The sequence below is a fragment of the Copadichromis virginalis genome, linkage group LG6, assembly GCF_057382275.1.
Source record: "Copadichromis virginalis isolate Kocher_CV1m ecotype Utaka linkage group LG6, C_Virginalis_male_GT1.1, whole genome shotgun sequence".
Classification (NCBI taxonomy): domain Eukaryota; kingdom Metazoa; phylum Chordata; class Actinopteri; order Cichliformes; family Cichlidae; genus Copadichromis; species Copadichromis virginalis.
Window position 1 is genome coordinate 38,799,719 of NC_140623.1, and position 26,738 is coordinate 38,826,456.

A 26,738-nucleotide genomic window follows, 5' to 3' on the forward strand; every position below is an offset into this window, starting at 1 on the left:
CAGCTTTACCAGTAAAACAATGATTTCATAACAAACAATTTAAAATAGCAACCCTCAAAGGGCATGTATACTCTAAAAGGTTATTAAAAAGCTGAAACTGTAAGCCCAAGTGTAACACACCCGCCTCTCCACTTACTTGTAACTAAAATAAAGCATCATCTTTGCTAAAATATGTCTCATTTAAAGCGTGAGTCGTAAAAAAGAAAGAAAGAGAGATGACATGACAATATATTGAGACATGAAAAACACTTTTTACAACAGTAAGTGTGATTTTAAAATCATCTAATTTTTTCCACATTCATTGCATCTGCCCTCATTACATGTGCATTTACAGTGGAAAGGCATAAAAACCCTCACTCCGAAGTAACCACTCCAATGCAGGTATTTGCTACTCTTACCAAAGACATCCTGAAGGAAGTCCTAAAGGGATGCTTCCCATACACAAATTACCTAATAAAAAACTGCCTTTAGTTCTTGCTCGAGTCTCTAGCTCAGTTTAAGATGTTTGCTTCTTTAGTGCTATTGATTCACTATCCTGCTTCATTAAAAAAAAAAAAAAAAAAAAAGTTCCAATGTTAAAGTCTATTTCTGCCACAATCTGATTAATAGTCACACTATAAGAATCTCAGAGAAACACAAGCTTGAATGGCTTTCAGACTTTAAATGTAAATAATCTTTTTAACTAGAACTTCCTGCTACTCCTACTGTGCTTTTAACTTTGCAACCATGGTGGGTTTACCAGTTACTTGAATATAAATAATATTGTCTGACAAAGTAAAGATGAAACCTGCAACATGCTCATACAATTCAAAATAACCAACAGATTTATATAAAACTTTTACTTATGTAAGCAATAAATCCTGAGCAACAGAGAAAAGTGCTAGCAAAGAAAAAAGCTGTAGCTGCAAAGGAAAGTAAGTACAAAACTTGTTGGGGGGGTTTTAAACATAAACTTGGATTTTATGAAGGAAATGCATCATGAAAAACCACAGATGACCTAAGCCTAAATTACAGAGGCAAGATAAAAAGGAAAGGTCCTTCTAGCCCAAATTAGGACAATGACAAAGTGCTTTTTCTGAGACGCTGACCCTCAGCAGGGACACTGGTGAGGAAGGAATGAGGAATTTAGGAGATGATTGCTTCAGCAGTGTCTGTCTAATAACGAGATGACAGGAGTGTGGCTCTTCTCCAACCCAGAGCAAAAACTGTTTTGTACCTCAAAGTTCACTGAGTCATGTAGATCAAATCTGCTCTCCATCCAAATATACAAGACGCTTGGAGCAAACAAAGACTCCAGTCAAAAGCCCGAGCGCACACTTACACCAGCACAAGTGTGTGTTCACATCTGTGTGAGGGCGAGTGTGTGAGTGTATGTGGGTCAGAGACTAAATAAAGGTGGCAAGTGAGTCCGGCTGACACCGCTTTTATCCTTGAATACTCAAACAGATACGCAGCTGCTTTAGGCAAATTTAATGCTGTTTAATTTTGTTCCCTGGAAAAGTAAATAGACACATTTCTGAACAAACGCATATGAGCCGCACAAAAAAAACACATGCACACACACACACGTCCTGCCATTGTCATACATTCCACAGTAAGATTTAGCGTGTCATATCCTGTCTCAGCTGTTGGAAGCTGTCCTAAAAAGGGAGCCCTTCATTCTTTCTTTTGTGCGCTCTCATCTGTCTTCGACAACAATGTTTTCCCCCCCAGACAAACATTTAAATCTTGGAAACGGAGCATAGGCACTGTTTTTTTTCTACAACCCAATCAGGGCGTCCGGGGCTCACAAACTAACAGATGTTTTAGTGTCAGAGTTTCTGCCAGAGGTACCTGATACATTTACCTGGTACATTAGTTTACTTCACAGTTTTTTATCCCAACTGTTCAATGTTCCTCAAAATAAATTTAGATGTTTAAACCTTAGAAATACAAAGGAAATCAAGTCGACTTGTTTGAAAGTAAGAGAACAGTCAACACTAAGCAACATTAAACATCTGCCATACATGCATTGTGCATATAGTCAAGACCCATTCCAAACATTCTGATTATCATACTTTAACCTGTGCGTAAGACTGTAAACTAATGTGATATTGTGTGTGCAGTGTGTGACACAAAGTGCTAGCACCAGAACCCTTCCTTGCAGGTTAACATAACGTGCATCAACGATGCTCCAGTCGAGTTGTTTTCTTCTCAGTCTACTCTCATTCAGCCTAAATACAAGTGTCCATTTTCTAAATTTCTAGAAACCCACAACCAAGCTTCTGTCCTCAGTTCTACTTTCCACCTTGCTTCTTTACAACTTTGTATCACAGAGAGACAGGTGTGCAACGTCTTAGAACTTCGTACATTGATAAAATAAGCAAATAATTAATTTAACAAACTGGTATTTCTAGTGCTAACCAAGCAGCAACATTCAACCACTAATGGTAACAGGAGACTAGGCGAGCCAACGGGCATGGAAAATATTGATGGTAATGCTGTATGGTCTCGAGGGTAACAACATCCTTGTCAGAAAGCCATTTCTGTTTCTCTAAGCCTCAACAGTTTTAGTGTAGGGATCTTTTTGCACCACTCCGCTGAACTTTATAGATGAGCTGTGGTTCACCTCATATATCAGCTTTTAGAATCTGAATTTGCCTCATATCTTACTTTTCCCTAGAGGCAATAATAACAAGAGCTGTGTTAGCCCTGTGACAGCCTGGCAACCTGGTCAGGGTGTGTCCTGCTGTTCACCCTATGACAGCAGCAATAGGCTCCAGCACTCCTGAACCAGGAAAGTGAAAGAAAATGGATAAATGAATGGATGGTTAAAGGCCTCATCATGTGATCATAATTTGATCTGAACCATAACGAACGGAAAGTTGCTGTTGTCCCTCGGTGGGACTGTAAAATGGTACAACACACCACTGTGGTTGCTACATCCTCCTTCCTGATGTTTATTTTCAGGGAGCAGTCTGTCATGTCTTACAGACACAAAAAAGCGTCATATTATATATTATTACTATGTACTTGCCTAAACTCTGACAATTATCTGAACCCGGCATTACAGAAAATGGAAATCAACTAACATCACAAAAACCAGATAACGCCATGGTTTAGGATGTTCTTTGAGGCTTTGTCAAAAACATCTACACTTTTTGTTAGCACTGATGAAGATTGAGCTTCAGTGTAATGGACTTTCAGATGCACACGGCCTCTACAGCCATGAGAGCCACACCACTAACATTCTTGTGGCAGGAAGTAGTTCCTTCTTAAAGTTTAATGGCTTTTGCCACTTAAAGTCTGGCCATTATGCTTTTGTAATCTACTGTAAGGCCATTAGCAGCAACGCTAAATTGTATCTGCTAATGGGATAGACTTGGAATTACACTGCTAAACCACTTACTACTCAGCCAGAGCTACCACACAACACTCACACACGCGCGCACACAGTTTGTGTCCACTACTCACTGCAAACTTGCTAACAGTTTGTTAGTCTGGAGAATTGCCTTATTATCATATGCTATCACGGCTATTTGAGGGAGTTAGTCACTGGTGGTTGTGGCAGGCTGAAATACACCCTGTCCCTGTCTATGCGCGCACACACAGCTGAGGTGAAGCTTTGGTAAAATGCTGTTGTGGCTTGGCCAAATGCTCTGCTGACTCAGCCTCATTTGAATGGTCACTCAGAGATTTGGCCCGTGTGTGTTAGTTTAGTTTTTCCTTTTTTTGTGTAGCCTTGGCTCACATCCAGCTACTACCACCTTTCCCATCAAAGTAAAACCATGTACCACCCCCTCTCCACACACACACACACACACACACACACACACACACACGTATACACAGCCCACCATGTGGTGTACAGCGTGGGCACGCTGTGGAGAGCACACATTCACACACACCCCCACACACTTTGCAGGGACCACCACAAGGCCAGCTGCCCAATCTGCACAATACCAGTGTACTATTCTTGGTGAGAAGGAAACGTGCAGCCCCATTTGAGCGGAGGGCCATTTAACTGCAGCTCGAGTCTAAAAATGAGCAAATAAGTTCAAATATGTGGACGTGAAGCTGGAGCTAGGACTACAGATATGATACCACCAGTTCTTGGGAGTTATTGGCCTTGCCCCAAAAGAAAAAAACAAAAACTCAGTACTGAATTTTTTGGCAGGTGGGGTTTCATTTAATCACGCATAAAATAATATTTTGTTTACCAAATGGCTAAAAATGACAGGAAAAAGCACAGACGTCTGTTAAATCGGGTAACAGACTCTTTGTGTTAACTACATGCAGACCAACTGCGGTTGCATGTGTAGCTGCCCTTCAAAGACTCATTTTGAACCAGGAAAAACCCTGATACTGATAGGATGCCATTAGTCACTGTAATACATTTTTGTTGTACTGCTTAGTCTCAAAAGCAGCATTACTTTAATAACTACATATCACTTACCTCTACTTATAATATAAGGTGGTATCAACAAATACAATATTTATTTTTGTCATATTTGTTATTCATTAAGTCAAAGTCAAGAAATTTTCTAACAACTCCAAGAACGCACTTTGAGTCCAACACATTAACTTTATATCATATAAAACAGATGGAGGAGTGACCTCTACCTGCTTGGTTTAATACAAAGCCAGTAGAGGTCAGTTAATTAATTAGTAATTAACTGAACAACAACATACTCTACAACTAGTGCAGCCTGCATGCCAATTCCAGAAAAGACAAGAAACCCGTGGAAAAAAATACTTTAAACTTCTTTTAGCTCTAGTTTATGTCACAGAACAGAATCATTTCCATCTGCGTTAGCTCGTCTTTCCATCTCACCAAAGCTGACTAAACCTTCCTGAAATTAATAAATAGAGCTGGTAACTAGAAAAGAAACCAAATCAATCAATCAAAAGGCCACTCTCTGAACAAACTGAGGCTGCTCGATTATGGCAAAAGTCCTAAGTACAGCAATTTTCATTGATACTGGCATTTAACACAATTACTCAGAGACCTTAGAGTGATTTATTAAACTTAAAAAAGAACGCACTTTCCTTTTTAATTAAGTGACTATCCCTGAACTTTAATTAGAACTGGAATAAAAAAATAAAAAAAACGACATAAATAAATAACTGAACTGAAATAAACCTGCCACAGAGGAGTGGCAAAAGTGCAGAAGAGAGAGATGTGCTGAAGGGCAAAACAGAACTTCTTTTGTCTTGTTTAATTAATCTGTGGAATCCAAAATGGGATGGAAATTAAATTCAACAACAAACATTTATAAATTAAATTAGATTTTATCGTGAGTCAACTAAATGTCATCAATTCATATTCTGCTGTGTGCTCTGTGATAGTGCTAGATTTAATTAAGCCTCTGGATACCCCGACATATCGAGCTTTTTGAATCCAGAAAAGACATTTGCCCATCTCAAGTGGCCGATATTTATCTGTTGTGTCGCATTACTTCACATTGGCTAAAGGTTCAAATGTTAACAATTGAGAATTTTTGTTTCTCTCACAAAAACAGGGGTGGGAAAGATTACAAAGATACAAAACTGTCAGCCAAATGCTGTTAAAGAGTTGTACCGTTAGGACCACAATTTTCCAATCAGTGCATCCCTGAACCTACCTGTAAAGGTTGCTCAAGATTCACCCACATAATTTTAGCTTTAATCAATATCACTACCAGAAAACACAGAAATCATGCATGGGGCAAAATATTCCCTCTTAACTGCTTCACTAAAAAATGGTCACACAAACTAAAATCCAATATTCAGCCATTGGTAAAGATTTGCCACAAGTGAACCGCAAACAAGCACGCAATCACTTCTAAATTGCTGTCATGAGGTTCATAAACGTGCAAACCAAACTCAACCTTTCCAAGAAAATAACCACCAGCACAGAGGGAGGGTGCTGTACGGCTGTTTTGCTTCACAGCTTCATACCCTGTACACTCTGATTTAACCCATTATCACACATCTCCCATGCACACCCAGCTGAAGTTTAAATAAAAACAGACTGCAGGTGTGACTGCTGGAAATAGACTGAGGAAGAGAGACATGTGGGGAGACATGGAGGAGGAGCAAATATAAGAAAACCCCAGCTTGTGTGTGTGTGTGTGTGTGTGTCAGTCAAAGGGACACACCCATGGTATTTCTCTGAAAGCCCGTCATTACAGAGACTCACAAATGATAGCCCTGGCTAAAACAACTGGCTGAGCAGCAAGACTTCAGCCTCCACAGACAACATGGTTAGGAGCAAGAGAAGTGCCCAACTTCAGATTTTACTTTTTTCCTGTCCCTCATTTCTAAATCTTTCGGAGAAGGCAAATCACAGCAAACAACTTGTTCAAACTTGTCCACAATCTCCTCCATCTCTGCCCCAACAAACTCAAACAGATATGCCCGCAGGGTATGAACAGGAATATGTCAGGCATGTCCAATCAGCTGACTGTATCAAACTAAATCAACAATCCAGTTACTTTAGATCAACTCTGAAAACACTAACTTATGCTGGTCTGTGTGATATTAATGTTTTTCTTAACATCACAACGAAGCCACATGAAGCAAACTGAAAGCTCAAAGCTCACTCTAAACAGGGACACACACACCTGCTCCCTCTGGCAATTTACTGTTTTACCTCTGTAAATAAGTTGTAAAACAGTAAATTGAGAAGACGTCTATGTTGTAAGCGTCTGCACAAGGGGCAGAATAACTAAGGAACCAGCACACCTTCCCGCCTGCCTTTCCAGCCAGCCACCTTACCACACCCCGTCCAGACCTACACAACAGGTTCTTGCTTTTGTCCTTGGCTGCCGTTGATCCGCCACCACAACAACCAGCACCACAAATCCCGTCTCTCTCCTCCTCTACCTGGCAAACCACATCAAAAGACAGCTGCAGAAACAATAAACAGTGACTAAAATGAACGAAATTAAAAGCACAAGCACACACCGTAGGCGCTGGAACACCTGGAAGCGCCAAGAGTCCACCGAGAATGGGCGTTTCAGGTGTAACATAATAGGAAATTGATAAGCCGAGATTGGACTTTGACTCCACTAAAAGCTACGATGCGGTCAGCCAGGTGCCTGGCCACTTCCTTGTTCTCTCTCACCTGCTCTGGATAGCCCCCTAGCTAGCTCGGGGAAAAACGGCAATACGAAGCTGTTCATTAAAACCTCGCCGTTTTCGTAAACAGAAGATTCGACGTGTAATGTAATAGCACTGCACACCTTCCAGCTCACCAAAACCACAAACCATTCAAACCACAAAGTCCCGTGTTTACGGAGTGCGTAGTACGTTTATACCTTCATGTGTTCAAACCTTCATGTTATGAGTTTTCTTAAACTTTCCCCGAGCCTCACTCTACAAGAGTTATTCATCAAGCCAGTGCTAACGTAATTAGCTTCTACTGCGCCTCACTAGCCTGCTAGCGCGGTGTCTACAACAATCAAGTTCACTAAGAAAAACAAAACCTGCCTTCAACAAATCCTAAACACTTGCATCGAGCAAAAGGTAAAACAAAATAAAATAAAATAAACACCATAAGGCAAACCATTACCGATCCTGGAGACTGTTAGGTTTGTTTTGCAAAGTCCATAAGTATTTGAGATGGGAGATTCAGGCCTAGCCTAGCTTAGCCTCTGCCGCTGTCGCCGCTGCTGCGCTGACACGATCCAAATATCAGAAAGAGTTGGGATGAAACAACAAAAAACACCTCTACGTTGTCGAAGGTACGCCCTAAAAGAGAGCACACGAACTGAGCGCCGCGGAGCGAGAGAACTCAACATAAAAAAGGGGAAAACACCCACCTATACAGTCTCCTGTCTGCCTGGCTTTGGCTTGTTGTTCACTTGTCTCAGCTCTTCCTCCTCTGCTGGGGGGAGAGGTGGGGGCGAGCTCCCGAGAAAAAGAGAGCAGCATCGAGGAGAACAGACAACAGCAGGATAGCTTCATGTAATAGACACAAAAAAACGGTGTAGTAATATTTGTTGACAGTATGTCTGACTCCAAATCAATACTAATGATTTATTTTATTCATGTAATAATATAAAAAAGCTTCTGTTTGTCTCCATTTAATTTGCTCTCTTCCATTATAAAGGAACAAAAAAATGAATTTCCATGGGAACTCGCTCCAGCAGGTGAACTTTCAATCAATCTGTCAACTTTCAATCTGTGGAAATTTTTGGAGGATAAAATTCTATGATATTTTATCCTCCAAAACTGCAGGTGACATTTTTGGAGATCTCCTGTTGCCCTCATGTGGTCATAATGTTATAGTGCTGAACTTTATTTACTCTTAGGTCCCTAAATATTTGGAAGATTTTTGTAATTTTTCCCCTTTAATTACATTTCCCTTATACTTGAAGGGGTTTAACAAAACGATTGCGTTAACTTCTTAGGAATTAGCGATTTTTTTACGCATTCACAAGATTTTCAGAAACCTTCACCTCCAGCCTTGACGTTTCCACTTTTATGAGACTTTTATGAAATACTTATGGTGTTAATTTGGAAATCCTAGATCAGATCTTTCTTGAGTTGTTGTGCTCACAAAATATTCAGAAAGCTTTACCTCTGAACTTGACAGATTCAACCTCATCTGAGATTCTTAGTTGACGCACCTCTGGTATCAGCGTAAAACTCTACATTGCCTTGTTGTGTTCACAAAGCTGGGTGACCACGGTACCCATCTGGCTGGCAGGGTGATGGCAGTATCCCATCAACTTTTCAGGCCTGAAAAAAAACAAAATAAACCTTTAGAAAAGGTAAAGCTGCTACATCATCATACTCATCCTACTTTGCAAGAAAACAGTGCCTGTAAAGTGATGGGGGGAAAAGGACGTAGGTATTTTAAATTCACTAAATTTATTTATTTATTTCTAAGTTATGTTTGCATTTGACCTCATTACATAAGTATTTGTGGGTCTTTCTGGTTCAGAGCACCACAGGGGACCCACAGTGCAAAACACATGCCGGCAATCAAGCTCCCTTTTTTTTTTTAAGTGAGCCAATTCATTTACAGCTTTTAAGATTTTAGTCAAATGATAGATATTAGTTCATAATGAAAACATGTGCAGTCATACATTTCTGCAACACCACAAATCATTTTCAGCTTGTTTTTTTCCTTCTCTCAGATCTGTAATGTACAATATTGAAATGTCCTTCTAAATGCAACAATTAATGCAACAAAAGATCAAATCTGTCTTAATGTTTGAATCTTACAGTATGTAATACTGATTTTGATAAATATTAAGCATAAATGGCAAACATTCAAAAATGTCCAGAGTTAGTGACAGTATGTAAATTCGATCCGCTGATTATTCGGGATCTAATGGTAAATGATATTCTGTGTTCTTCTGCCCACACAGGTCAGCTGTAAGACCGTTTTCAGATTTACGAAGTGGAATAGTTTAATACTTTTTGTTTAATACTTGTGTTTTTTCCTTTGCAGCATCCCAGCATCCCTTTATCAGTACTGAAAATATAGTGAAACAGTGAAACTGGCCATATGGAACAATGGTTATAGGTTTTCCAGTTTTTTGAGCGAATGAAGACCTCCCTACAGGGGCATTCACACTACACTACCGTAACTAAATAACTGAAAAGTTCCTGATTTTTCACTATTGATTATAGAAATTTGCTTATTTGTTTTTTATAAATTTTCTACAAAAAAGGACTTTTTCTGTGAGTTCAGTTTTATAATTACAGGACAGTCTATTGAATATTTACTGAATATTTACTGTAATTTTACACATTTATTTCTTACAGTTTAAGCCCAAACAGTCATGGTGACAAATTTCTTATTCTGTAGAAAGTCTGACTTACTGCTCTTCTGTTACTTATATTTAGATATCTCAGGAATTAAATGCGTAGTTAAGAAAGCAGAGTTGCGCTGGTCCGGCCCACTCAGGATCAAAGTGGGCTCCATGAGTCCCGTGATATAAAATGAGTTTGACTTTCTTGTTCTACAGGGTTCGGTGTTCCTTTGTGTCAGATATCATGTCGGAATTTAAATTTAATCTGCAATCACACAACCTGTCATGCACAATAAAAAAAACCTGGGCAAAAACAGGAATACAGGAGTAAAAGTTAGACTGAGTTGTTTGCAAGCAGAGCAGTGAAAACAGTCATTTCCAGACTGGGCTTCACTGCTTGGCTAAAGCAGTAAATATGATCTTATGAAACTTATGAAACTTTAGTAGCAGAATTTTCGTTTAATTTTTCAACTTTATACAATCATTTCTATATTTGTTCTTTCATTTCTTCCTTTCGTCCACTAGGTGGCAGTACCACATCAAAATAACTCAAAAATAAATCCTTGGAGCGCCACCTGCCCTGTTCCGGTTTCCTCCCACAGTCCAACGTCATCCTTCAGGGTTCACTGGCGATTTTTCACCCGCGGTGTGAATGTGAGAGTGGAATAAGAGGTTGTGTGTCTGTGCTGCTCCTGTGCTGAACTGGCATATGAGTGGGTCCCAGTGTCAGAGCAGGAGACCTGTCACCCGAGGAAAACTTTTTCAGAATTACATTCCAAAAACATGTGATGAAACATAGTCTGGAATCTGGAGCACATGTTCTCCTCACATCCCAAAGCTTAGTCTTTAAAAGAACGGGTTAAAGAAAACGACGGCAAACAAAGCATAGTTCACACGTATTTTTCTAAATTTCATTTCCTAAATGAATTTCCTAAATTTCCATGATAATAAACTTGTTGGATTAACATCTGGTTTGTTGTCCATGTTTCCATTAGATCAATAAATAATACAAGTTTATAGGCAGACACCAAATTCTCACATTTGAATGTGTGTCTCTGCTTGAAAAGGCTTTCAGTTGATTAATGAATGTGACCAATGAACATTTAAATACACTGCTCACTAATAATAACAAAAATCATACTATAATTATTCTAGTGCGTCTATACATGTTTATATGTTCCCCTCCTCTTAGACAAGTGGACCAATCTGGATGAAAATTTCTGAGAGTTTCTGTGACAAACAGTGTGGCACCAGTGAGGGGCTTTAGGGACGGATACAAGGAATAAGACTTCTTTACATCTGCTCCACAGAAACGTATTACTGTGCAAAAGTTTCTTCTTGTGTTTTTCCTTCCTTTTTTCGATATTTGCAGGAGGATTTATTTTGCGCTGATATTCTCTGAAGATCCACACCCTGGAGAGATTTTTCTTCACTTCCTCTACAAGTCAGCAATGTCTTTTGATATTGTTTAGATTTACTGCTAACACAGGTAATACACTGCTCAAAAAATTAAAGGAACAGGCTGTTTGTGACAAGCTAAACCAATCACATGATGCTCTGCAGCTGTGCTTTATTTCAAAAAAACAAACAAAACACCTGTAATAGTGCCCGGCGTGCGCTGTCTCGACAAACAACATTCACTTATCTGTACTTACAGCACTTCATTTCACACTCGCACCAAAGAATGCACCATCTCCAATGAAATCTCACTTTGAAACTCCACGTGACACAACAGCTCAGATTATTATTATTTTATTCTAAATCAAGGGTGTGACTTACAAAACACAGCATGTAAGCAAGAAAACATAGAAAATGAAAAATTATCTACATTTTGTACAGATGCAGTAAATGCAAGCGTGTGTTTCATGACAAAACCTGTGTCTTTAGAGGACACTACACATGTTTGTTTTAAACAAATAAGTCAAAAAAAGGAGGCAGCGTAAAACACGTTTCTCAGTAAGTAATGCAGCTACATGCACACTAAACGGTCCTCCAGTTACTCATAAAGTATCACAGATACATACTGGTGTTTACAAAAAGTTTTCTTGTAAAGCTTATTTATCCATTTAATATTAATGTGTTTTTTCATGATCCAGTAAACAAAAAGCCCTTAAAGAAATTTCCATTATTTACATAAATGCTCTGAGTTTTTCTTCTGTTGCCTTTTCTTGCCCTACCACAGGTCAGGCTCCACCCACACAATCTTCTTTTGCTCCTCCCAGATGATGGTGCGCAGGCTGGTCAGCAGGGAGGTCTGGTCACACCAGGATTCTGGATCCACGCTGTGATACAGACACGGCAGCTTGTCCAGCAGCGGCTCCTCGCTCCTCGAACACGCCAGCAGCTGCTCCTCTGTCTGACTGTGACGGTGCAGCTTTGACCTAACGTAAAAGTTAGATAAATAAACTATAACCTCCTGCTTTTATGAACTTTTGTATTAACATGAAGTAATATCAACACATTTCTTTACACTTATTTATTTTTCTAAAAGTCGCTCACATAGAATAGGAAGGAAATGTTTTTGCTTTAGACTTGCTGATATTGTTTGTACATACAGTCAAAGTAACTGATCTGTAACTATGACAAAATGTGTTTACTTAGTAGGCATAATTGCACAACTGGCCTGGGCTCTTTATTCAACAATAAAAAAAATCTGGAGCTCAGTGGTTGAGCAGCTGATCCCTGATTTCCTGTCTCTGCTATTGCTGCACTAATAAAGGTGAGATTAGTTAAAAAAGGAATTTTACCATTAAACTCTATACATGAATACATCAGTCCCTTTTGTATTTTGTTTTACTTGTCTGAAAATATGAAGTTAAATTACAACTCTAAGATATTTGTGAATGAATCTGTGTGCCATGGAGTCTAACTGGAAAAACAAGGAAGGTTTTCTGGGAAAAATGTTGACTCATTATTTTTGCCCAGCATTCTCTCGCTGCTTACAATCGGAAGAAAAATGTAAAATCAGAAGCATGAGGTGGCATTGCGTGAGATGAAGAAGACGAATCTACCTCAGTTTACGTGCGCTACGTGCAGACTGGCCAATGAAGATGATAATGGGGAAGATCTCAGAGCGCTGCAGCCGGCGCACGCAGTCGAGGCCTAAAGGCAGCACGCAGTGGATGCCCTGCAGGTTATGAAGAAATAAATAAAATTAGCTTAAGTGTGATTTAAGCGCAGTGCTGTTACATGAAATACATTTTAAAGAATCTCTGGCACTGTGATAAAGTAAAATACTGGTTTAAACCTGATGATGGTGCTAAAGTCATCAGATAACCAAAATGTAAGTTTTACAACATAAATCTCATTCATATTTGTACAAAAGTTGCGGCTCAACTGGCCATCATCTGTTTAGCATTGCACACAGTTTGTTGACCACAGCTTCCTTCTTTGCTCTGACCTTCTTCATGACCTTCTCGACACTCTGCAGGGTGTAGCAGCGGCTCCCACCCTGCTCAACCTCCTCCAGGATCTCAGACCTCTGGAGCTGGGCTGCATGCTCACTGGAGCTCAGCACCTCTGAAGCAGAGAGGAAAGAGATTATAACACACAAGATAATGCTGTGTATTATTGGAAACACACATTAAATGATTTCGTTTGGTGTAGCCTGTTATTTCCTCTAAATATTCTACGCCTATGTTGCTGTAATGATGGTAAAGATTTACACTTTATGGCTGCTGTCCTCCTTTTATTGATATTTATTTCCTTCCTGGTTTACAGTAACACACAAACTCCATTGTACAGTATGAGACCGGTTATTTACTATGCTTCCATTACAGCATGAAATCGTAAATAGAGTGGGAGGTGTATGAGCAATCTCGCCCATAAAACATGAGTCAGCGCAGGAAACCGTGTCCCTCCCGCTTATCTAATAATTTGTCTTCAGCTGTTTATACTGTAGCCGAGATTCACATAAGATTTCATGTCAGCTTATATCGACAGAGCATTTCTTACCAGGCTCACAGAGCTGAAAGCCCTGCCAGCTGGCCAGCTTCTTGTCCAGGATGCGTCCCAGCACCGAGGGCAGCAGCAGGACAGGCCTGCAGACAGGCGGATAGCGTGGCGTCACCAGGGTGTAGGGCATGAGAGTTACACAACTTTTGGGTGCAGATGTTGCATCTGCAGTGGAAAGAATAGACAGTGCAAATGTTTATATCTCACTAATATTTCCATAGATCTCTTTTTTAAGTGCAGTTAAAGCTGAGATTCACTGGCTGTTTGTAGAATATGAGGCCCCGAGTAATTCTGCTGTTTTGTGACCACTGGGGTTACTGTACTTGATTCTGCACTCGCGCTCTTCTCCTCCTCCACGCTGACCCACAGTGGGTTCCTGCCCTGGCGCCCAGTGCTGACAATCCTCACAGTCTTCTGTGTATTCTGGGTCATCACACGCTCACCCTGACGAAGCAGAAGAATATTCCCAGGAGTTAATTAGGGGAAAGATGTAACTTGTGAAAAAAACTAAACAAAGCAACAAAAACCCAGTGCTTTAGTTTATTCTTACCTTTTCAGACTTCTTTGCTTCAAAGCTCATATCCTCAATAGCTCGAATCAGAAGCCGCTGTGCCCTGTGACATCAAGAAATCAGTGAGTAGTGATCTGACTCCATTCTCGAATAATCTGAAGAGCGCACAGTTGCCTTTTGTGAACCTGAACTTTTCATTCATCAGTGCACCAACCTGTAATAATTGGGAACAGTTCCGCTCTGGAGGTCCAGCTGCTGACACGGGTGAACGTGACTGGCGTGCCACGAGTCCTCGGTGCCGGCGGGCCGCGTGTTCGTCACATGCAGGATGTCGTTACAGGACACAGCCAGGGTTCCTCCGGGGCCGGCAGGGAGGGACATGTTGACACGTACGTAGAAGGAGTCTCCTGATGATGTCTCACTGCTCTGCAGCTGTTGCAGCAGCGCCTCGTAGTCTGAGCAGACAGAAGAGGACGTTAAACCACTGGACTGACACTCTGCAGTACACACCATGTGGATGATATTCAGAACTGATGTCAGTTGCTGTACATGCTCTACATTTCATCCCAGAACTAACATAATGTCAAGTTTAAAGAACAATATACTTTCATGGTAACTGTACTTTATTACCTCCTGTGCTTAATCCTCACACCCAACATAAGCACAAGCCTTACCTGTAAAGATGCGTTTATAAAATTCACAGATAAAAACTAAACCTATACTAGACCTTATTTTATCAGATCCCTTTCAAAGCTCGTCCCGTTTTGATCACTTACACCTGTGTGTCTGTGATGAGGGCTGGAGCTTCTCCAGAGTAGCAAAAACAGCACTCCTTCAAACTGAACTTCCTTGAACACTCTGCTCTCCTCGCGAGCAATGATCCACGCAATAAAAATTAAGATTTTACTCGATAGTTTGAGGGTCATGGTGAAAATGCAGAAGTGGTCAGAAGTGGACTGCCAGGGTGCAGTCACTAAGTAGCATCCAAGCCAGAGCGGGCCAGATGTGCACAAGAAGACGGGGAAATCAAATCAGGTGTGGTTTCTGAATACATGAGAACTTTGAGTTCATGTACATGCATAAAAAATCTGCTGAGAACATTTAAAAGACCAGTTTGTGATGCAACGCGTGAAGGAGAGGGAATAGCAAACAAACAATCATTTTATTATGTCAACCATGCAGGCCCTGCTTTTTTATTATGTTCTGTCTTCGGATACGTGCCAAAAAATGTGGTTTACTTTTTCAAAATGACAGGTTTCAGAGCTGAATTCTTTGCTTGACGCAAAACAAAAACACCCTCATGAATGCAGCATGTTCACCATATCCAGTTTCTACTTCCTCATGTCAGGCATCCTTTTAATGTCAACCAAAGCTGCCTCCTTCCTGAAGTCAGCTGTAACCATAAAGTCTTATTTCACGGCTACGCGTGTAAAACAAACACAAAGTATAATACAGTACTGCCAATACTCTTACATGTTTATGGGCATTTTTACAGCTTCAGTAAGTTTAGATAATAGTGTGGAAGAAAAAAATAACATAGAACAATTTGGCTTCAAGACTGCAGACAAGTCATAGAGCGAGATCTAACATCTCCACTAAAACGGCATATAAGTGATTCAAGATGAGACTAAAACTTCATTTAGGCTTTGCGGGAAATTTACTTCCTAACTTGCGTAGCAACTGGAAACTCTTTTTATCCCTATACCGCAGCCTTTAAGTGGTTGTGGTATGCGCTGACCCGACATGTAGTCACATTTCTCAGGAGGCACGCCAAGCTACATAGAAGACTGCGATGCAGGGTTACAGTAAAATGGTGTTCCGGTTATGGTGCAAGTTATATGGAAATCTGACGCAATTCGTGTGTAAGTTCTCGATGAATCAGTACAAGAAATATGACGTACCATCTTGCCTGGGGCGGAGGGAGAGATGACAGATGCCTGCAACCTGGCCAAGAGCCCACATGGCTTCCTCTAAAGTGGAATCTTCCAGCACCATCCTCAGAGCCTTCTGATTCTTCTCGTACTTCACCTGCAGACCAACAGCGTTTTCACAACAGGTGATAAGGAGAAAAACTGCTTTTACGCACACATTTGCACCTACCTCCACTATCTGAGCCCCGGGGCTGATGCCAACAGTGTGAGCTGCGCTGCCTTCAGTCACCTGATGCACAAACACTCCCGTCTTATTGCCCCCCACTACTGCCAGCTGGCTGAGGAGCGCCTCACCCTGGAAGGAGATGCTGAGAACTCTGCCACTGACACGGATCGCTTTTGGACGAGAACGCATCAGGAAGGGAGGGACTGAGGATCTTGACAGGCTGACGATGAAAAATTAGGGAAGTTATTCAAGCTATTTAGCAAATATTGATCACTAATAATTACAAATAATTCCTGCACACTGGGATTAGTAGAAAGTGGACCTGCTCTCCTGGACTGATTTTGCTACAGCAGTGCACACTAACAATATCCGGTTATTTGTAGAGCACTTTTTTTTTTTTATACATGGACATATGATCCCAAGTTGCTAAGTGTAAGAAGTAAGTGTGGAAGAATGTGATCTGAGACACTGAGGAGGTTTTTTATTGTGGTGTAAAATTCTCAACTGTTGAAGAGTTGTTTTCACTTCACCAGCTAGTGATCAACAATGTCCTGTATGCCCTGTGATTAATAGCCTGCATTAGATTTATGATTGGCCTTAAAAGTGTCCATACCCTTTGGGCAGAGTAGAATCTAATTCTATTTAAAAATTCGTGTCACTGTCTCACCTGTGAGAGCTGGACCTCCTACGAGAGGAAAGCCCGAATGTCTGCATGCTCTTGTTCACCACTGGACAAAAGAGAGAATGTTTAATGATTGGACATCACGGTTGTTTCCCAGGAAATAATGTGTTGGGGTTAATGTGTCACTCTACGTTGGCAAAGATACAACAGGGGACAAAAGCAAATGAAACTCCCCTCAAACAACAGCTATAAGGTAAAGAATGTACTACAATAATAGAGAGAAAACACCAGTGATCAGATGATCCCCTATGAGAAATATGGAGAATAGAGAAAGCACTTGGTGACAGTGGGAAAGAAAAACTCCTTTGTAACAGGAAGAAAAATCTGGCAGAACTAGGCTCAGGAACGGGCAGCTATCTGCCGTTCCAGTTGTGGGTGAGAGCAAGAAGGAAAGAAGGTCTCGTTCTGATATCTCTGCACACATATACAGTAATTTAAAGAAGAATAATGCTTTCAATACACACCGCTGGGGAGCAACACAAAGTCGTCCAATAGACTGTCAGTCTCTGCTGCCTCTGAGCTACAAGAAAAAAAATACAGACAAGTGCCCTTATCAGATCCAACAAATATGGATGCACACAACAATGACGGTATGCATTTTACACTGAGTTTACTTCGCAAAGAAGCGTGTGATAAATGGAGATAATGTCTACAGACTGGTTTGGTGGGTTGCTATGACAACAGCAAGACACTGTGACAAGTATATAAAGTCTACTCAATTTGTGATTTCAATAGAACTTCTGTGGCTCCTCAACAAACTTGTGTTCTTTAATTAGCTCTCGATTGCACTTTCTTTCTTTTTGTGTTGTAAATCAATAATCAACCTGAAACTGTGCCATGATATGAACACAGAAAGGAATGCAGAGTTCAGCAACACTGCTCATTCATCCGTTCTGGTGAAATGTTTCCCAAAATCTCATAATGTCAGTAAGAAATTATGAGATTTTGATATGCACTTCTAGGAAACACAGGCATACCTGCTCTCTGCATACAGAATTTCCTTCCTTCGGCGGAGAGAGTCTGGACTGGGAGGCTCAGCGTTTCGGGACCGCATGCTACACGTAGCACCATCTTCACACTACACACACAAGCCAATATACACGGCCAACACAGACACAGAACATAAAATCATGACTGCAGGAAAAGCGACAGTATGTCACAAGTGTGTAGTTTGAATGAGAAAGCAGGAACATACCACTCTGTGCACTGCGGTTAACTGATATGTCAGGGTTTTTCATTATTAATCTCAAGAGCAGTGCTATCAGGCTTTGATCACACATGATGGTATTTGAACTCTGGTGGTTGTCACTAGTGACTGGTTTTGTCTCCATCTCACCTTTTTTCCCACTGATAATGTGCCAGCACCCAATTTAATATTGGTTGCATGCAGTTGAACGCCATAAATAAATAACTTTTTACTCATGGCGAAGAGTTGCCACTATAAAACTGTTGGGTGCATTGTTGGAAGCACTAACAGAGACTGGTAGGTGCATCCTACAGATTTTGTCCATTTTAGAAATGAATCTAACCACCCTCTGCTGGCAGTGAGTGGAAGAAAAGAGGGATTTGTGTTGATGTGCTCAGGTGTGGTTCTTTAGTCACTCTTACTGTTTGCCTGACCGGCCACACCTACTCTTTGTCTATTCAGCTTGGCAGCTGTAGATTTCATCCATTACTCACTGCATTACTGAGTCTACCAAAGTGGCCACAGTGTTCATCAGGCCGCTAGACAAGAAGCCCTAGTTTCTCTTGTTGCTTTTTGTCTGCACTGTTTTCTTTGTGCCTAAGATGACTCCTTAGAATCATTCCAGGCTACAAAGCAAAAACTCCTCAGCCACTCCACACGTCAGCCAGCCACAGCCTTGCCTCCACCTCATCTAACTTCTACGAGTTGACCCTAATCCTCGTGACTGTATTAACTCTATTCTTTGAAACTGGAGAGCTGTACAAAAACATCAGATTTAAAATACGTGATTATATTATTACATGTGGGGAAAAATTAACAGAGCATTTCACAGCTATTTCACACACTCACACACCTCTGAACTGCAGGAAACCATTGAAGGATTAATTGCATCCATGCGGCAGAGTCTGCGTCGAGATGATACGTGGCATTCATCACTGCTGGAACTCAGACTATCCCAGCCGCCCTCCGTCTCCTTAGGGTAGACATGAAATTAGTCAGTAATAGCATTTTCCTCTAAGTGTTGTGCATACGTGAGCATGTGTGTGTTTAAAAAATTTACTTCGGAGCTCTGGTGCAGTTCTGTAGAGCTGCACTTGGTCTGTAAGCTGAACACCTTCTCCTGTAGCTCCACCAGCTGGCACCGCAGGGTGTCCTTCTCAGCCAGGACATGTGCGATCATGGCCTGGGCCTCATCCCTGGACTGATAAGCCTAGAAGCACATGAATGATTAATAATAATAATAATGGATTGCATTTATATAGCGCTTTTCAAGGCACCCAAAGCGCTGATTGACAGTTATTTAAAACCGTTTAGCTGACTGTGCATGAAACTACTTTGATTCTTAGTCAGACACACAGACCCAGCTGAGCCAAGTTTAGGCCTCTGTTTGCTGAGATACAAAAGTGGCTTGGATACAAGCATGTGGTATGCAGTCGATTGTCAAAGCGGCGCCAACAGCAGACAACGATCTATTTTTCAGCACCTTTCAGCAAACACACCTCTGGAACAATACTCGATGGAAGCTTAAAAATAGAAGTACTGTGTTTCCAAGTCATTGTGAGTAATACATCACTCACTTGAAAAACCTCATATAGATATAAATACCAAAACACAACACTTAGAAATGTTCTTTATGACATCAAGTTGATCGGTTTTAAATGAATGATTAATATAATTATATTAAATTATTTATAGTTTTTAATGAAATATACGGTATAATTCAATTTAATTCAATTTTATTTATACAGCACCAAATCAGAACAACAGTTGCCTCAAGGCGCTTTATATTGTAAGATAGACCCTACAATAATACATACAGAGGAAAACCTAACAATCAAATGACCCCCTATGAGCAAGCACTTTGGCGACAGTGGGAAGGAAAAACTCCCTTTTAACAGGAAGAAACTTCCAGCAGAACCAGGCTCAGGGAGGGGCGGGGCCATCTGCTGCGACCGGTTAGGGTGAGAGAAGGAAGACAGGATAAAAGACATGCTGTGGAAAGCATCTCTGTGGTGTTCCAATGGCACACTGAGTTACTAATTGATTATTAGGAAAGCTATTGTCCAATTATGTTTTAAATCACCACCAGAAAACAGGAAGTGAAACAGGAAGTGGGAGACTTTAAGGCACAACCGGGCGAGACAAGAGTATCAGAAGCTCTAGTTTGGGAAACAGCTTTGTTAAATAGTTAATGCGTCAGTTATATTTTTCAGGTGTGTAAGATATACTTTGATCACGCTCTGATAATTTACATGAAAAAAAAGTTCTTATGTTTTGGCATTTTCAGACAGTATTCAAAAACTGGGGAAAAAAGGGAGAAAAATCAGTGATTTAAAGAGTTTCCATCTGGGCTAACCTGAACATAGAGACTTTTAATGTGATAAACCTGCATTTGGTGACAGAGTTTCTTACTGAAACACTGAAATGGACATCTGTATGCCTAACATGATTCTCCAAGGAAATACTCGTAGGAATAGGAGCATTTTTTTATCCTCTTTGCTTGAGAATACTTGAGATACTTGTTATTAAAACTCAGAGGAAATGTTGTGCGCAGCGTCAAATAAATACAAATATACATATACATGTAGAAAACAAAGCACAGTGAGGTAAAGTAAGTATTTTTTGTCATTAGTTGATTGTCTTTTAATTTTTTTAAACAATTTCAAATTACACTAGATTAAAGTTTTTCTTTAAACAACAAGCAAAGCCAAACTATAAGCAGTGTAAGTCTGAATATGTTATGCCTACAGAAGTAGTTATATAATTGAAGGTACTGTCTTGATCTTAATTATTCTGTGCTGTGGAACTCCAACACCTGCACTCCTCGAGCTTGTGTGTGCGTCACACCATCCGCTCGAGACTTGTCTAACAAATCAAATTCCTCTGCTTCAGTGAAGCAGTTAAATGCTGTTAAATGCAATCTGACAGTTTTTAGGGTGTGGTAGAATTTTTTAATTCATTGTTTTCAGAGGAAAGGGTTCAAGTTAATGACAGCTGATGTAAAATGACTTTAAAGTGGATCATTTCTTCATGATGTTTTCATGTGAAGGTAAGAACATGTTAGAAAAAAACAGAATACCGCTCCTTTAAAAGAAAGGTATTATTTAAAACAGAGAGGCGCGTACACTGTGTCCTTTATCAAAGACACATAAACACACACCTACGCACACAACAGACAAGTACAGAAGAACGGCGTATTATCTGACACTTAAAGCACTGAAACAACGCAACAATGAACCAGAGCAAAACCGATGCTCTCCGTAAAAGTAAAGTCTAAAACAGAAAAATGCAGCTTGAAAATGTTAATTAATTTGTTTATCAAATTCAGGAAAGATTGATTAGAGGCACCGTCGTCAATTCCTTACCTGGTCTCTCTCGGCCTGGAGAGCTTTCATCTGGTTCTGGATCACAGCGCTCTTCTGCTGGTGCATTTTGCAGTCCAGAGTCAGCTGTTGCACCTGGAGGCTCAGAGACTCGTTCTGATCCAAGAGCTGACAAGTACACGCATATTTTGCCAATTTAGCTTCAATTTTAAGTCTATGTTACATTAGAAAGTCAATTATTATATAAAGAAGTATGTGGTATTCATGGTTTCATGGTTTATTTATATTAGTGTTAGGTAACAATAACTCTCCAAGTAGCAGCTGAATACTTTTGCCCATCATGGTGCTGAGTGGGAGTCTGAAAAGCTCACTTTCCATCAGAGATAACTGGTTGAATTTGTGTGACATTTCCTGATCCGGTTACTGTAACCACTGAAGGAAAAAAACCAAAACAAACACACCTTTTTTTTGTCTCTGAGCAACTGTTCGTTCTCCTCCCTGTATGATCGGAGCTGCTCTGCTAGCTCCACCTGACTGTCTATGGCCTCTGCCAGGTCTTGAGCCAGGATGTCCTGACGAGCCTGATGCAACAGGAGCAGCAAATAAGATCTCACCTTCTAAAGAATATGAGTGAAAAAAATGGTCTATATTAAAAAACAAAAAAGAACAATTGCGCTCACGGGGTCTAGTTTTTCTGCCTTCGCCAGCTGGCAGCGCAGGCTCCTGACTTCATCTTGCAGCTGTGGTGACTCAGGACAAACAGACTTGAGTGACCGCTGCCTCTGGAATTCATTCTCTGCTTGGGCATTTTGTAGCTCAGTCTGCAGCTGATACACCTGCCACCACACAAGACAAACAAGACTTGAGACACTGTACATCTAATTAGGTGTTTTATGTTTTTTTATAGTCTGTGGTAAGAAACAAAGAGTGTAAATCAGTAAATCTGAGACACTGGAGACAATTCAATTAAATTCAGGAATTAGATGACCCCCATTCCCAGATGAGCAAGCACTTGGTGGCAGTGGGAAGCAACCAGGTTCAGAGTTTACTAGAAACAAAACAAGGAGAGAGAGAAGCAGTGAAGGGAAAAGAAAAGCTCAGGGCATTATAAGAAGCCCACAGCAGCCTGAGACTACAGCAGCAGAACTAAGGGAAGGTTCACAGTCGTCTGATCCAGTGCTAACTACAAGCTTTTTGAAAAATGAATGTGTTAGGCCTAATCTTAAAGGTAGAGAAATCCAAATTTGGAACTTGATTCGCAGGAGAGAGGCCAGGCTTTGCCTCCTATTCTACTTTTAAATACCCTCGGCTTGACTATGTGAGGACAAGGATTTTAGATTCAATGATAGAGATGCTAGTAAAGGAGAAATATATTCAATTCATCAAATGACTTTGACCAGCTGGAAAACAACAGAGGTGAAATGACTTTGACAAAACAGTTCTGATGATCTGAAGTCAGTTCTGATATGCTTGCATGATTGAAGTAAACAGGACTCTTTTCACCAAGTTCTCTGTTACCCATCAGCTCAATTCAGTTTAATTCAATGTTATTTATCCAAATCAAAACAACAGTCTCCTCAAGGTGCTTTATATTGTAAGGTAGACCCTACAATAATACATACAGAGAAAAACCCAACTATCAAATTATCCCCTACAATCAAGCACTTTGGCGACAGTGGAAAGGAAAAACTCCCTTTTGACAGGAAGAAACCTGCGGTAGAACCAGGCTCAGGGAGGGGCGGGGCGTTGTTTTTTTAAACAAAAGTCTTTTCAAACATGAATATCTACTGTCATAAAAAAAGTTCTCTCACCCAACTAAACAATGTTTCTGGGAAATATAATAGAAATAACAATTTTGTTATTTAGAAAAAAAGACTTTTATGACCACATTCAAAATGACCTTTCATCATGCCTACGTACTGTCTCACACAAAAACAGCAGCAATTTAGCGCTATACTTCTCCAAGATTTGGAGACTTGTGGGAGGAATAACTGCAGATACTGAAGTAGCTTTACAACACCTCATATGTGCAGTTTAGAGCTTTTGCTGTGCCTTTAGAGGAAACCAGTGAAAAGTCTTTTGCAATATCCTTTTGTTTTGAATCTGTAGAGGTCAAATCTGAAGATTAAAAGTTTAAAGAAAAAAAAAGATAAATGCATTCATGACAGTGTAACCAAATGCAGCATATAAGAACTGTGGAGCCTGCTTGTTATCTTTGCTTGAGGATAGATATGGCAGCCCTTTCTGCAGGGAGGACAGAAGGACTTTGATTTTGAGTGGATGGGTCAATCATTAGAGTACAATTTAAAAAAGGAAAGTGTGACATGTTACAGAAGGAAAGATCCTGAACACTTCCCACTTTTGCCTTTCATTTGTTCTGCCTGGTAACTTAAACCCCATAGCTCCTGTATATAGCAAAGACTTTTTGCTAAATACCTATCTCAGATTACTTGTGAGGTGTCACTTGAGTCTGAGTCTCAAGCGGGAGAACATTTACCACAGCAAAATACACAACTTTTTTTCAGGCTGTGAACACAAAACAAAAAAAGCATCCCTTGGCACTGTCTAATCCTTTCAAGCTTTAATTTCACTTCTTTAACATCAGCCTTTTGAGGATTTTCCCCAGGGATGACAGCTTTGAGACTCAGACAGAAGGTCTCCTGCAGTGAACAAACAGACTCTAATGACATCCGCTGACCTGAAGGTTTAGCTCGTGGAGCCGCCCGTTCACAGCTGATTTCTCCTCGATTGCTGCTGTGTAGCGAATATACAAGTCACACTTCTCATCCTTCAGCTTGGTGACTTCACGTTGCAAAGAGCACAAGTGTCTCTGGATCCGTTCGTTGTCGGTGCGCAGGGTTCTGGACTTCATCTCCTGCTCCATCATCTGACTGATGTCTGCCTCCAGAGAGGCGCAGTGTGCTCTCAATTTGCTGGCCTCGTTACGGGCCTCCTGCAGCTCTTTCTGCATCCCTGTGACGGCTCTGACCAGATACTCAGTCAGCTCTGAGTATTTTATCAGGCCTGAAAGAGAGTGCAAGGATTGCAGTCAGCAGAACAAAGAGAACAAACACATCCATAAGACATACTAAGACTTTGAGCCACTCACCACTGAATCTTGAGGGCTCAGTGCTGGGTTTGCGTCCAGTCACCTGGGTGTAGAGTGCTGGGTAGTGAATCATTAAGCTCTCCAGCAAGGCCATACCACCATTCTTTCCCTGGGTTCTCAGCAGATCCAGCATGTGGCCTAGAAATAGTAGATTACAATGAGACTTCCAAATTAACCTTTGAGTTAATGTCATCAAGCAACAGCAGCGATGCAAATAATCACAATTCTAAATCTGAAGAATTTTGTTTTTACAGATACACCTAAACTCTGTCAGTGTGACATGATGATTTTATATGTTGCTGCTACACTTTTCTAAGTGGTTAACTCAGCAGTCTACTGTATCATCTCATGGACAGAGTTTCAACTGACTTTAAAATCCATGAAAACAATGAAAATCTCACTCGTTCTCATGCAGCGGTTTGTGAGGTTGTGGCAGGAAAGGATCTCGTCCTCGTCCATCTCACTGAGAACCCTGGCCTGCCTCAGGTACGGGATCAAGATGCACGGCCGCACTCCTAGCGAGATCCGATGGCGGTTGTCATTAATCAGCTCCCACAGCTCCTCCTCACCCATCCCTTTCAGGTCTAAATCCTCGGGGACACATTCCTCCGCCATGCTGGGTCTACTGAGTGTGTTTTAAAGCGTAATGATGTTGGCTGCCACAAAGATGACAGCTCTCAGTGGAGCAGGTGGACTGAGCACACACCTTTTGCAGCCAGAGCAGCGGACTGACTCTAAAAGGAAAAAACTGTTCTATAAACGTGTCAGGCATTTTCCACGCCCTGTGGGTGTTTATGTCCAAGTGCTGGCGTGTGGGCGTGCAGGAAAACCTGAAAGACAAGCTCTCAAGGATTCGACTCACAGGCTGATGCAAACTGAGTTAAAGGACACAAAACACCCACACACATAGTCACTAACACCCACACAAACACACACTCAAAAACAATCAGTCAGTAAAGCCATGATTAATGCCCATCTCTTATATTTACCCTCTGGGTGTTAGTAATGTTTGTTTACCCTGAACAGCTAGCTCGGTGTGTACTCGCGCCACACACAGGAGCCCCTCTCTCTGTTAATGAGTGAGGCAGAGATTTGTTTACTGAAGAGCGCCTATGGCACTGATGAACAGAGCCTCTCGCTTACAGAGAAACGCTGGATGCCATTTGAGCTCACCTTAATAATTTCTAATCACATAAAAGCAAACACACACCACACACACCGCAGTGCTGACAGGAGCAAACACTAAGCGGCAAAGTGCAAAGTCCTGTGTTAAAGAAGGAAATAAGCTCAGCTGTGGTCATCACAAGGATAATGCCTTCCTCGTAATAATAGCTAGCTTACAGTTCTTGTGTGTGAACTTACTGTCAGCTGTATTGTAAACTGTCTATGCAAACAATTGGAAGAAATCAGGGCAATCTACTGTATATATATACAAGCATTAAGACAATGGAGGATGTCATAACCAGTGAACTCACCAGGTTCAAACAGGATAAATGGGCATGTAGGCGTTTTCTAAGAATGTATTTTAACTGCAAAAGACATTAGATTTAAAAAAAAAAATTATAACAACAGCTGAAACATAATGTCAGCTTAGAAAGGGACCGACAAACATCTGCCAGTAAACTGTATTTTTTTTTAAATTTATTATTAGTCCTTTATTTATCCAGGTAAAAATCTCACTGAGATTAAAAATCTCATTTCCAAGCGAGACCTGGCATCATGGCAACAAAAGTCAAAATACATGTACTACCTAAGTATATAACATTTAAAACAAATACAATATCCCGTATGAACATGTGAATACAATAACAGATCAATTGAGAGCGACATCAAAAACAGTCACACTGAGTAAAAGAGTTATTCTCTCATTCCTTTAAGATGAACGTAATCTCTAATTGATGTAACCAATTCGGATAATTTCAGTTCCTTCTGCAGATTATTCCAGGAAGCAGGGGCAGCGTATTTAAAAGCTTTCCCCCCAGTCCTTTTCTGATTTTTGGGACAATCAATTGTATGAAATTGTGAGAATGAAGGCTGTGGTTGGTTGTGGTTTTTACACATGTAAATACATAAATAAGACCAACCAGTGGGAGAGTCTGCAAATATGCATAGATGGACATTTAGCAGCAGCATACAAAGAACGATGAT

The 26,738-nt window shown here is 40.7% G+C and overlaps 2 protein-coding genes across 9 annotated transcripts in view; both read right to left on the minus strand.

Annotated features, from left to right (window-relative positions):
- The window catches only part of ctnnd1 (catenin (cadherin-associated protein), delta 1), a 31,724-nt gene extending 23,842 nt beyond the window's left edge, over nt 1-7,882 (minus strand). For 3 of the 6 annotated variants that reach the window (XM_085460321.1, XM_085460325.1, XM_085460324.1), the window contains exon 1: nt 7,785-7,882. The gene's annotated coding sequence lies outside the window, so the exon portion shown is untranslated. Of the gene's footprint in view, nt 1-7,534; nt 7,760-7,784 lie in introns of those variants that run through there. The other 3 variants (XM_085460323.1, XM_085460326.1, XM_085460322.1) reach the window with 3 other exon arrangements.
- A 3,582-nt stretch (nt 7,883-11,464) lies between these two features.
- Nucleotides 11,465-26,113, minus strand: card14 (caspase recruitment domain family, member 14). 3 transcript variants are annotated; one of them, XM_085460328.1, is made up of 20 exons: nt 24,992-25,944; nt 24,591-24,728; nt 24,180-24,505; nt 22,162-22,317; nt 21,943-22,062; nt 21,524-21,649; nt 19,219-19,368; nt 19,012-19,131; nt 17,950-18,050; nt 17,437-17,492; nt 16,958-17,018; nt 16,294-16,510; nt 16,095-16,221; nt 14,408-14,648; nt 14,233-14,296; nt 14,006-14,126; nt 13,683-13,847; nt 13,129-13,247; nt 12,740-12,855; nt 11,465-12,109 (listed from the first exon to the last, which is right to left on the minus strand). In XM_085460328.1, the coding sequence occupies exons 1-20, from the start codon at nt 25,203-25,205 to the stop codon at nt 11,902-11,904; spliced, it is 2,946 nt and encodes a 981-aa protein (XP_085316454.1). In that variant the 5' UTR covers nt 25,206-25,944; the 3' UTR covers nt 11,465-11,901. The 3 variants fall into 3 exon arrangements, with proteins under 3 accessions (XP_085316454.1, XP_085316453.1, XP_085316455.1); XM_085460327.1 differs by having other exon boundaries at nt 16,095-16,510; nt 24,992-25,946; XM_085460329.1 differs by lacking the exons at nt 11,465-12,109; nt 12,740-12,855 and having other exon boundaries at nt 13,180-13,247; nt 13,683-13,768; nt 16,095-16,510; nt 24,992-26,113.
- Nucleotides 26,114-26,738: the final 625 nt, after the last annotated feature.